At 43.9% G+C, this 12809-nt stretch overlaps 1 protein-coding gene across 9 annotated transcripts in view; it reads left to right on the plus strand.

Moving 5' to 3' along the window:
- The window catches only part of slc4a11 (solute carrier family 4 member 11), an 81286-nt gene that overhangs the window by 65948 nt on the left and 2529 nt on the right, over window positions 1–12809 (plus strand). For all 9 annotated transcript variants that reach the window (XM_069536110.1, XM_069536112.1, XM_069536113.1 and 6 more), the window contains 11 exons: window positions 661–745; window positions 1672–1797; window positions 2133–2246; window positions 3802–3934; window positions 4357–4430; window positions 6471–6699; window positions 7140–7246; window positions 8390–8555; window positions 9962–10135; window positions 11236–11431; window positions 12260–12429. In XM_069536110.1, coding sequence (XP_069392211.1) covers window positions 661–745; window positions 1672–1797; window positions 2133–2246; window positions 3802–3934; window positions 4357–4430; window positions 6471–6699; window positions 7140–7246; window positions 8390–8555; window positions 9962–10135; window positions 11236–11431; window positions 12260–12429 — 1574 coding nt within the window. The remainder of the gene's footprint in view (window positions 1–660; window positions 746–1671; window positions 1798–2132; window positions 2247–3801; window positions 3935–4356; window positions 4431–6470; window positions 6700–7139; window positions 7247–8389; window positions 8556–9961; window positions 10136–11235; window positions 11432–12259; window positions 12430–12809) is intronic.

A 12809-nucleotide genomic window follows, 5' to 3' on the forward strand; every position in this document is an offset into this window, starting at 1 on the left:
TCCCGCGCTGCTCGGCGTACTTTGTCTTCGTATTATGCAATTAAAGATTTCCTCGGACTACCTCGTTAAATTTGATTGCTCAAATCATCTTTGAGAGAGAGAGAGAGAGCACCCTGTGGCATCACCAGCGTCTTAGTGGAATCCTCAAATGGGCAATTTTTTATTTAAATGTGTCGTTGTCCGCGAGTGCAGAAGAAATTACTCGGTCAGTGAAGCCTCTGGATATCGATGCTGTTTTTTGGAGCCTAATTGTCAAGATGCCTAAAAGCAAAATGTCAAAATTACAAAAACAATAACATGTAAACTAGAAAAGCGCGTACGTCCACCAAGGCCCAACAGTCCTCTTATGAAACCATATTTATATTCAGTTTTATTTGGGATGACGCTCAGAGCAAACCAGTATTACTACAACTACAACTACAGCAATAGACAAAACTGCAGTTGCGTCACTTTGGCTGCAGGTGGCCACTTTAAAACTCCAGTGGCTGTTTGTGTCTTTGCCTGTAGATGGCGCACACTGGCATGTCCCACCGCAGCTGTCACTTCTCTCGCCTGTAGGCGACGGAGGTTGGACGGAGACCGATCCTGTTTTCAGTCACTTGTCATCTTGGAAACTCTGTGTCCTTGTTGAGACTCTAACCTTCCTCCTTCTGTCCACAGTGTAAAGATTTCTTCAAAGCCGGCCGGGGGATTTATGAGGACCTGTGCCGCAGACTGCCCTTCTACCCCTCTGACTTCACAGATGGTAGGCCGGACTTGGACTTGTAGTGAAAGTGAATCATCTTCCTTATTATGCCACAACAGGGTGCTGCTGGCAGCTCCTCATTTATCTGTCACCCTGTGCCTCAGATGCATCTGTGCTGCATCTGTGTCACATCCAGGATCTTCCCCTGCTAAAACGACTGTCTCAGATGTTTTACTGCTGCCATATGTTCACATATGTCAAATATTATTGTCTCACGTCCAAAGACGGTGGACAAGGACATTGGCCTGAACATTCCAATCGCAAAATCAACTGATAGTGTTGTTATTTTTCATCATGTCGCATTAAATCAAATTAGCAAATGTATGAAAGAGTTTCTGTCGTTGTCGGTGAAGATTTTCTATCATTTTTAATTGTAACTGCTCCATTAAACCAGGTACTTTGCCTTGAAAAGAGTAAAGTACAGTGAAGAAGAAGAAGATGAAGAAGGGTTTTTCTCTCTGGATTCTCCTCCTCCTCCGCCGCTCCCTCTCAGCCCTCTCTCATTTCATAATATCCAAACACATTCATTGGGCTGTAACAAAATCAAGATATTTCTGTCTTGTGAGTGTCATCAGATAATGATCATCTGATGAAGGTCACAGGACCAGAATCACTGTGATCGCATTAGAGCCCAATTAAAGTGTTTTATTTCAAAAAGGAGTTATCCATCATTCGGATGGACGATAACTGCTCTTACAAAATGATGGATCGCACAAAACGGAAACAAATTACTCTTATTATTATTGTGGGTTTTTTTTTAAAGGGCCAACAGGCAGTGAAAGCCTTTTGTAAAATAGTTTTACAGTAACTGACTGAATGATGAAGTCCACTAATGTTTTTGTCAGTTTTGAAATTAGAGTGTTGAGCCCCCTCCGCTCCGTTATGAGATGAATGTGACTCATGTGTTTGTGTTTATCTCCCCTCAGGTATAGTTGGCAGTAATAAAACCCTGCTGAAGTACATGACCACAGCCATCTTCCTCTACATCGCCATCCTCCTCCCCGCCATCGCGTTCGGCTCCCTGAACGATGAGAGCACACGTGGCGAGATCGGTACGAGCACGTTCTTGCATGCAGACACGTGAGCAGAGACTCTAAATGTCCTGTTTGACAGACTCGCATCTTCACAGGGAGATTTTGTTCCATTAATTCAAACTGAAAATTCAGAAACAAAACAAAAGCACCAGTGTTCCTGAGATGATGTTTTTAGTCAGTTGAATTGATGATTAGTTAATTAGTTGTTCAACTGCAAAAAGCCCGAGTACCTTTTAGTTTTCACTTTGACCTTGAACTATGTTTTGGAATTAGAAACATGATATTATATTATAATAATTATATTAATCAGTTTTTCCTCCTGTGTTTTTTCTGTGTGTTTCTTCTCTGCGCAGATGTTCGGAAGACCATCATCGGCCAGAGCATCGGTGGGGTCATCTACTCGTTGTTCGCCGGCTCTCCTCTGGTCATCCCTCTAACCACGGCTCCCCTCGCCATCTTCATCAGCGGTAGGCTTCCCCTGTCATTCACCTCTGCCAGAATAAAGTTTGGTTTAAGAAGGAGGCGGTGGGTGGGTGGAGGGCTTAGAAGATTAGGTCAAATCTCTGCGATGCACTAAGGCGTGTACAACAACTGCAAGAAACTCTTACGCCCTCATCTGCTTCCTCTTTTAGCAGAAAACACGAATTTAGCCGTTTCTTGACACATATATCCAAAATGTTCCTGCTCCTCCATGTGTCTCTAAAAACCAACAGAAATAAGAACTGACATTATATTTTGCCGTGAGATAATTATATATATATATATATACATGTATATTTAGATTTGGTGCTGTACAAATAAAATTGAATGGAATCATGTAACGGTTGGTTTCAGGGTCGTAAAAACATGAAAAGTTAATATTCGGCTGCATGTTAACTATTACATGGTTTTTACCCGAAAGCAACATTCTGTTTGTTGGAATCTAAACGATCCTGAAGGCTGGAAGCTGCAGAATCGGGGGATGGGAAAGGCAGCAACTCCGATGCCAAGATGTTTTAATTCCAAAGCAGTTTGTTGGATTTGTGATGTGATGAAGTTTGAAGTAATTGGGTTAGAGGTGTGTAAAGTACATCCTCATGGGGATGATCACAGCAGATTTCCAGGAGCCTGTCTGAGCAGAACAATGGCTGGTTTGTAAAGTTGTAATTCATCTTTGCACAAATATGCTCGAGATTACAATTGAATGTTTGTAGCTTTAACAAAAACATTGCAATCCTTTAGTGTCTTCAGTTTGAATGAAATGTTACGTCATGTTGTGTGTGTGTAGTTTTAATCGTTACGTCTCTGCGTCTCTCTGTCTCGTCTCTGTGAACCTGGCATCTAAAGAACGCCGCGAGGGAATACACTCACTTTGACTTAATGATGAACCGGCTATGTTGGTGGTCGAAGGTCAAAGGTCAAGGTCACTGTGGCCTTACAAATCAAGTTTTGCACAAACATTAAGTCGGACTCAAAGATGATCTGATTTGATTTTGGCGGTGAAGGTCGCGGTGACCTCATGTTCGCGTGAATGTGAAATATCTGGAACACCCACAGAGGATTTAATCACATCTCGTCATTTAGCTTTTATCCAAAGCGACTTACAATTGGTGCATTCAACTTTTGCGAGGGGCCATTTTATGGGGTTCAGCATCTTGCCCAAGGACGCACAAGGGCTGGGATTCGATCAGCCGACCCTCTGGTTGGTTCGGCCTCAGCCTCGGCCGCCCCATGAAATCTGGCACAAACAGTCGCTTGGACTCAAGGATGGAGGGGAAATTACCAGCTCACGGTGACCTTACAAAACACGAGAGAAGGAGCTCATCCTCACAGAGTTTCTGTCTTTTCAAGTTACACAAATTATCCAACAACAGCCACAACACGAGGGGACGACTGGTTCACTGCTGCCTCGTTAGCAAAAGAAGCTAAAGAAGCTGTCAGTCCTGAGGATGTGGGAGCACGTTGGTGATGATCAGACGTTTCGTGATTTGTGTTTACATTTCTGTCTCCGTGTGTGTTTGCGCTCACGTGCGCACCTCGCAGTGATCCGAGGAATCTGTGACGACTACAACCTGGACTTCCCGGCGTTCTACGCCTGCATCGGCCTGTGGAACTGCCTCTTCCTCATCCTGGGAGGGATATTTAACGTCAGCCTGCTCATGAAGCTCTTCAAGAGGTATCTCTCACACGCACTCGCACGTCGGACTCACTTTGATTGTTTGTCGTTTCATTGCCGTCCAATTTATTCAATCAATTATTAAATGTTCTTTCATGTGTTGGCATGCCTCCTCCTCTGTCAAACAGAAAAAATTTATTAAATTGGACGTTCACGAACAGCGTCTGCTGCGAAATCACCGGCACTCAGGAAAGTCTGTCTGCATTGTGTAAGAAAGACGTCTGTCGCCTGGGACAGCCCCGGCGGTGGAGATATTTTACCAGTATACACGGGTTAGCTAGCAAGAACGGAATGATTTAGAAAAAATCTTAAATTAGTATGTGTCGATTCTCTTTCATGGAGATTAGTTCACACTGACTGACGCGAGTCTTTTACTATGACAACCTCGCTGCGGCCTCTGTAATGTTCCTGTGGTTTTCCAGGTCGACGGAGGAGGTCATCGCTCTGTTCATTTCCATTGCATTTGTGGTGGATGCAGTGAAAGGCACCGTGAAAAGTAAGTTCCCGATGCACATGACAGAAATCCTCTTCCTCTTTGCTCTTCTTTGTTCTCACCGCTCGGCCCGCGGCCTGTTTACATCACTGTCTTCGCTGGGTCATGTGCTTGTGCTGTAGTTCCTTCCTGATGCATCGCTGGTGTTTTGTCCGTGCAAATCAAAAGCTTGAGGTCGGCTCAGACTAATCAGAAACATTCGTATGATGCCTGCTGTCAGATCCACCGCCTCGCTTCGTTCAACGTCTCGGCTGAGGTCCGAAGTCAAGAACACTTCTTATCTTCTATCGTTTAATGCTAATTATCGTTGGCTTTTCAGATTTCACACTTATTCCTCTTTTGTTGAATAGTTGAACCAGTGTGGTAAAAGCAGTTCCTCTCATTCAGACAGATGAGCATTTTACCTGAGTAAGAAAACTAGCCGTCCTCAGTTTGGCGGTGGAACGACAGAAAACATGCATCACTTCCTGTTCCTCTGTTGTGTCGGCAGAGCGGGAGCCTGAGAGATAGAGTACCATGTACCAAATTAATCAATCCAGATTTCGAACCCAGCCTGCAGCCATATTACTGCAGCCCAGCCTTTACTGCACCTCATCTTAGTATATCATAAATATTTTACACAATTTAATTTCCACAAAATGAGATGACGATAGCGGAATGTAATTTGTTTTGAATGCGATATCGTCCTCATTTTTTTTAGATTGCCGGTGCAGTGGTAAAATATGCTCCGAGCTCATATGCCATTACCATAACATTAACCTGTGACATTGTGTTGACACTTTTCCTCCCAAATATTTTCTGGAAACACGAATCGAAACATTTCGTCTGTGCGTTCAGTCTCTTTTTCTACGACTTTGTCCGCTCGAAAAACTTTCTCCAGGTTTGATCCATTTTTTAAAAAGCCGGCAGCGGGAGCTGCATCCAGGATGTTTCACGCTGGAAGTGATGATAGAAACTACTTGTGTGTGGGACTCTGATAGGAAAGGTTGAGCCCTTCATCTTATTTAAAGGAGCTGGAGCGTTTCTCGACAGAGTCCGTTGTCCCAGGAGGAGAAACTAATAATGATTGTTGGGTTGTTTATTCTGTCGTTCCCTCTGATCTCGTCTGATCTGGGTGTCAGGGATGTTTTCAGGAGGCAGAGTCCACAACTCACTCAGTGTGTGGTGTCTAATGATTCTCCTTGTTTGACCTCTGATCCAGATGCCGACTGTTGTCATCGGGATTATTTTAAACGTGTTTGATGTTAATCACTGTAATTAGAAACTCTAGCGTCACGTGTGTGAGCCGATAAAGAAAAACAGGGCAGTTCGCCTCGCGTTAATATTTTTTGAGTTGATCAGGTTTTTATTGCAGAACCACAGCTCAGCAGACTCATCTCATTTTTTATGAGGGTCTCTCTCGTGCAGCTCTCCCTGAAGACTCCGCAGTTTTTGCCACCAGCTTCTTTACAACAAACATTTCACCTAAATTTAGTATTTTTCCTGTTTTTTTCTGTTCTGACTGCAGCATAAACAACACGAACTGTTTGGAGCTGATTGTTTTTTGCTCGACAGTCAAGATGTCTCGCAGGATTTCAGGGGTTAACCAAACAACAAGGCCGTAATGGTCGTCGAAACCATCGCTCAGTGCGTCTTCCTCTGTATTTACTCAGATGTTTAATTCGGGCTTCTCTCTGACTGTCAAGACTAAATAAGGCGAAGAGTCTGCTGCCGCATTAGTGGCTGTGCGAGGCTGTACTTAGTCGCAGCGGTGCTTTAAGTTAAAAGCACGTTTGGCTGGTGTAATGTTTACCACATTCACAGTCTTTAGTTTAGCATTCTATCATGCCAGCATCTGCTGCTGAGCACAACACACCAACATGCTGAGGCTTGGCGTTGAGAGAGTATTTGGAATTTGTAAAAAAAGTTAAAGGAATTTGTCGTTATGAATCATGTGGAGGTCAACACAGATCACCACGTTCGATTTAATTTATTGTTTCAGTGTTGGTTAATTTCCCTCTCAGTCTTTTCCCTGCTTATCTAAAAAGTGTGGTTGTGATTCAGTCTTTCACAGATATTACCACGCTCCCACGCTGGCCAACAGAAGCATCGAGGACCTCCCGAAGGCCGGAGACCTGTTGGGAGGAAACCAGAGTGAGGTGGCGGCGGGGTTGGTGCTCAACGCCCTCCCTGAATCCCTCATCAATTGCACTCGGGAGAGACCTGTCCTCTGCCTCCTGCTGATGCTCGGGACGTTATGGATGGGTTACACCCTCTACCAGTTCAAGAGGAGGTACGTGCGGCGCTGCGGCGCTGCGGCGCTGCGGCACTCCTCCAGATAAATCACTGGAGAAGTCTACATCGTGTCGCTGGCCGCGGTGAATGCGGCTGAGTGAGGGCTTGACTCTAAATATCGTCAGTAGTGACAGAGCTCGTAGGAAGTTTCCAGACAAGCTTTTACAAAACCCCCTTTTCTCTCAAAGGTTTTGTTCCAGCCCGTGATTCGATAAGCATTAATATTCTCCTTCTGATTGCTCCCAGTAATCAAATCAACCTCAAAGCCGGATTCAATTGTGTAAGCAAGAGGCAGACCAGGGTACTTAAACAGTGTCAGGATTGCAGCCATTGTCCTTGTCTTGTCCATAGTAATTGCATTCCTTTATTATTTCTCTCTGTCTCTCTCTCTCTCTCTCTCTCTCTCTCTCTCTCTCTCTCTCTCTCTCTCTCTCTCAGTCCGTTCCTGCATGCCAAAATGAGGGAGGTGCTGTCGGACTGCGCCCTGCCGATCTCCGTGCTCATGTTCTCCTTCATCGGCTCCTACCTTTTCAGTGACATTGAGCGTCAGTATCATTTGTTGCTTCACTGAACAGTTTTCACCACAGTTCTTCATACTAAGCAGAACCACACGGACCGATCACACAGCGTGTCGCTCGGCGCGCAGCGAACGTCAACACGGTGTTGTTTTATCTTTCCTACTTGTTCCTCACCGGAGTCAAAGTGATTTACTCTCGTTAACCTGTGAGTTTATAATTCACACAGTAAAAAAAACTATTTGATTATGAGATAAATAATCAGTAGTTAGGTTATTATTAAACCTGTATGTGCGTTAAAAACTTAATTTTACATTTCAGATGAATCCATTTAAAAAACAGTGTAAACAAATAAAATACATTTTCAGATTCACATCCACACGTTTGGTCCGTTTTGCCTCCAGCGCAGGTTTTGCTTCTGTCATGTCTCCATTATTTCCACATGTATTGTTCCTTAATCAAGACACACGCTAAAAACACATTGGAGATTTCCAGTTCTCATCCTCTATTGTTTAGCATCGTTTTTTGAGTCTCCATTCATTGTTGCCATGGCAGTAGCTGTTCTCCAGGGGTCGACGCACAAACACAGAGACGAGCGCCAAACCCTCGAGTGAATTTAAATTTAAGTGCCGGGCCAATTTTCTGTTCCTTTTCCTCCCGAGACAATAAGTCATCAAATAATAGGGCCATTACTGTATTGTCCTAAATTTAACCAACTGCACTTAATTCAGCTGAACTGCAGGAGACACAGTTTAAGACAAGATATCAGGCATTAAAAAAAAAAAAAAAAAGAGAGAGAGAGAGAGAGAATCCAGCTACTCTACAGAAACAGTCTGACAACGTGAGTCATCGCCACGTTTTCAGACACAGTTAAAATCTGATGAGTTTTACTCGTGGTTGTGAATTTTTAAAACGGCTGAATCTAGATTTTATTTTTCCCCAAATCCCTCCACAGGACATCCAGACGTCAAACGACTGCTTCATAAGCAGATAACAGATAACTGACAGAGGTGCAATCAATTAGCTCGTAAATTAAGATAACGTTATCTGAAAGAAAACAGAGGCGACGCCGACCTCGGTCCTCTACGTGTGATTCCATGTTCAGTCAGCAGGGAGGAGTGAGTGAGTGAGTGAGTTCACGTGTTCACTGTTTGTTTCTTCCCGTTTGATCAGTTCCCGTGTTTAAAGTTCACGACCGGCCCGTCTTCAACGTGGCTCCGTTCGAGCGTCTGTCCCCCATGAACGTTCTGAGCGCCATGGGCCTCGGCTTCCTGCTCGCCCTCCTCATCTTCATCGACCAGAACATCGTCGTCTCGCTGACCAACGCACCGGAGAACAGGTACAGGACAAAGTTCACAATCTATTTCATCTTGTTTATATTTCACTCTGTACAGATTTATAAAACTGTCCGTACCTGGGGGTTGCGATGCAGAGTTCTTTATCCACCGACCCTGCTCTCGGATCTGCTGAGCGTTAGCTGAGCCAGAAACTTGACATCTGAGACCAATCGTCTCGGTGAGCTCTGAAGACGCCTTAGAGGCAAAACAGTGTCGAGCTTTTACCCCGTTCTTCTAAATTTCCACCAGACAAGCCAATTTAGACGTTATCCGAGCCCCACAGACGCAACACCAACCCGCCTGCAGTAAAAATCCATGATGGTGGAATTTCAACCCTTATCTTGTACATTTGTTGCGCAAAAATTAATTGGATGTAAATGTCTGTTCTGCTCCAAACAAGGAGGAATTCACCTTCAGGCAAAACAACGGCTGCCACAGCATCAGAAATTGTGCTTCCTCAAGAGTATTGATCTGTTCAACACCTTTTTCAAACTGTTTTATAAACTGTGGAGAGACTCAAACAGGTCTGTGAACACGTTTCTCTTCTTTTGACCTTCACGACTTTAGTCATGTGTGATAAACAGTCGGACAGAAGCCGGGAAAAACTTTCTGTTTCTTTTTCTTTCTTATTACGGACACAAGATGTTTGTTGAGCCGTTTGGAAGTTTGTCCACTTTCGCAGGTCGCTCTCTAATTATTCACATCACATTTGTTTTTATTCATTTAAAACATCGTCATAAATAAATGGGGGGAAATAGAATAAGATGAATAAATAAATACATGAAAATAAAGTGTTTTTTACCATTGAAACCTGTTTTTCACTTCATAGTCAAGTAACTTCATGAATTTAAGTTGTTATCCAGTGATTTCAGGCATTTAGGGTCAATGTCATGCTCAAGGGCACATCGGCAGGATTCATGGATAGTGTTTACAGGACAGTTACTCCAGACGTTTGGCCAACGTTACACAAGCTGTTCAAAGTGCACACACACACACACACACACCTCCTATGTAAAGTTATGATGATGTCATCATTAGTGACATAATGATTAATTGCGTCTCTTCGTGTGAAAACATGAGAGAATGAGAAACATGCTCATGAATTTTCTTGCATGTAGATTGAGAGAATTTTGTGAAACAGTGAGTTTGTCCAGGTTGTGTTGAAGGGCGCCGATAACCTCAGGAGAAAGATGCCCTTTGTGTGTGTGTGTGTGTGTGTGTGTGTGTGAACCACTGTCACGTCTGCTCACTTTCAGACTTTACTGTATGTAAATTTCTTCTCTCTGTGCCTCTGTTGTGTGTTTGTTTTCTGTGTGTGTTTGTTTTCTGTGTGTGGTTGTCGGTGAGCTGTTGTTGTTGCGGTGTTGTCGCCTGTGCCGCGGTGTGTAACAGTTGCGTTGCTCCTCAGGTTGCTGAAGGGCACGGCGTATCACTGGGACCTGATGCTCTCTGGGCTCATTAACATACTGATGTCGGTGCTGGGGTTGCCCTGGATGCACGCCGCCTTCCCCCACTCCACCCTGCATGTGCGCCAGCTGGCTTTCGTGGAGCAGCGCGTGGAGGGGGGGCACCTCTACGAGACGTGAGTTACCCGCCCTCTCGCCGCCGGCGCTAATCAGACGCCCAATTAAAGGTCTACTTCAGAGCGTGCGGTGACTGTAATTTTGTGTCGCAGGCTACTGTATCCTGCTCGTCTCTGATTGCATGATTACTGTGTAACTATCCGTTTTCTCCGCGGGGGGGGGGAGAAGGGAGAGGTGAAGGAGTTTTTACGAGATTAGAAGATGGAGTTCATTCTGTCCACGCGGAAATTTGCAAAATTGTAGTTTGCATTTATTAAGGATTCCACAAGTTGTCAAGTGGGATGAGTGCGGCACAGAAAACAATCTCCTGAGAGGAGAGGGAATCTAATTAGAGATTCAGAGTTCTTGAAAGTCCGTGGTGTGTTTATTATATGGAAATGAATGTTCTTAGATTTACATTTCTCGTTCTGGGATCAAATTTGCAAGTGATTATTTGAAGCAGTGATTTCCAGCGTTTTAATGTTTCACCCTTTATTTTTTATTTTTATTTTATTTATTTTTTTACAGAAGATTCCAGAAGAACATAACATCAAAAAGTGATTCACAGTTTGAAAATAAGCAGCAACACAACACAGATTTATACAGAAGATTAAAAAAGAAGCTTAAGTGGAAATGAAACTACCCAAAGACTAATTTAAATCGATGAGCTGTGAGACGTGTAGTTCACACATTTAACCACTAATCTTCTTGGGACCTCTTTGTGGATCTTAACCACATGTTGGGCTTTCACCACACACACACACACACACACACACACACACACACACACAATAACAACAGAGAATGAGTAACAGCAACATGAGTTTTATTCATTTTCCTGCAAAAATCAGGATCTAACCTTAATTTTCTTTTAATTTAAAATATATAAAAACATCTGGAACTTTTTTTAAATGTATCTCATGTTTTTTTTTTAAAACAGTAAATTTGTCTGGAATATTTTTCAGTATTTTCTGTTGGAAAACGTGTGCGAACGCTGATAAGAAGATCACAGTCAAAATGTTGTCTGTTGCATTGTATAAATGCAATTGTGTGCTTTCCAGTGACCATTCATTGTGTGTGTGTGTGTGTGTGTGTGTGTGTGTGTGTTGTTGTGCATCAGCATTGTCCAGGTGAAGGAGACCCGGCTGACGTCTCTGGCTGCCAACATCTTCATCGGCGTGTCGGTGCTGCTGCTGCCCCTCCCGCTGCAGTGGATCCCCAAACCCGTCCTGTACGGCCTCTTCCTCTACATCGCCCTGACCTCCATCGACGGGAACCAGATGTGTGACCGCATGGCTTTACTCCTCAAGGAGCAGGTGAGAGAGAGAGTGTGTGTGTGTGTGTGTGTGTGTGTGTGTGTGTGTGTGTGTGTGTGTGTGTGTGTGTGTGTGTGTGTGTGTGTGTGTGGGCCATATGTCGATCGCTCTGCAGATCAAACAGTGTCCTGGATGCCGGGTGCTGAAGGAGCAGACCTGAGTCAAATAATATTTGCAAATATAATTTTTGTTGTTTGTTTTGATCACCTGTGAGCACCGGGCGGGTGGGGTTTGGTGAGTTAGAGCAGCTCAGTTTGTGAATTAACATTTTTATGACAGTTACACTCGTCTTTAATCGTTATCTCCAAAACACAACGAGATCAAATGAACATAAGATCAAATACGTGGAAACTATTCGATTTTGTATTTCTCTCTGTTTCTCCGCTCGTCTGATTTAACCTTCGTTCTGTCTCAGTAAAGCAACGGTGCCTCTTCCTCCTCACTTCACACTAGCGCCTCCAAATGGCAGAGAGAGGTAACAACATGAAGACGTCAGTCAGAGAAAGAGGCATTTTGTATTAAAACGGATATTTTGGATTTATCACGATATTCAACATAAACAATCTCTGCATCTCTTGATTGAACGATAAATGAAAAACACTGATCATTGATCATAGTTCTGTAAACGCACTTATTGTTTTTACTTAAAATAAACATATTGTTCTTTTTATTAATGATCTAAAACTCAGTGTGCTATTTCTAGACTAGTGTGTGTGTGTGTGTGTGTCGTCCTCTTCCCTTCATCATGTCTCTCAGGCTGCAGGAGACTTGAGGACAGCGGGGAAAAGATTGTATTTTAATCTGTCCTGATCCTCTCACCTCCCGCAGACGTCTTACCCGCCCACCCACTACATCCGCAAAGTGCCCCAGAGGAAGATCCACTACTTCACCTTCCTGCAGATGATGCAGCTGCTGGTGCTGTGCACGTTTGGCATGTACCCGATACCGTACATGAAGATGATCTTCCCTCTGCTCATGATCCTGCTAATCCCAATCAGGTACCACCGGGCTCCATTTTGTCCCAGTAAATGATTTACTCGAGTGCTTTGAACCAAGATGACATTCAGCCTCAGACAAGCGTCTGACCTGAATCTGCCCGAGGATGTAAAACTGTTTGAGCCGCGTCGACGTTTTCTGTTGTTTTCAAAACCGCAAATCTCTCGTAATCACCCTGTGAGTGTAGAATCACATTTCTGATTTGTGCGACTGAAAAACATCTGGCAGCTCAGCTGAGAGGCAGACGCTCGGCCTCGGCGCAGCGTGAGAACAGTGGCGGCAGATGTGCGAGGTGCATTATACATGATATTTGTGAATTCACGGAATAATTCAGCAGATTCTCCTCGACTTTCTTTGTGAGCGTCGAACTGGCGGAATGTCG

Source organism: Paralichthys olivaceus, chromosome 12, assembly GCF_024713975.1.
Source record: "Paralichthys olivaceus isolate ysfri-2021 chromosome 12, ASM2471397v2, whole genome shotgun sequence".
Lineage (NCBI taxonomy): Eukaryota > Metazoa > Chordata > Actinopteri > Pleuronectiformes > Paralichthyidae > Paralichthys > Paralichthys olivaceus.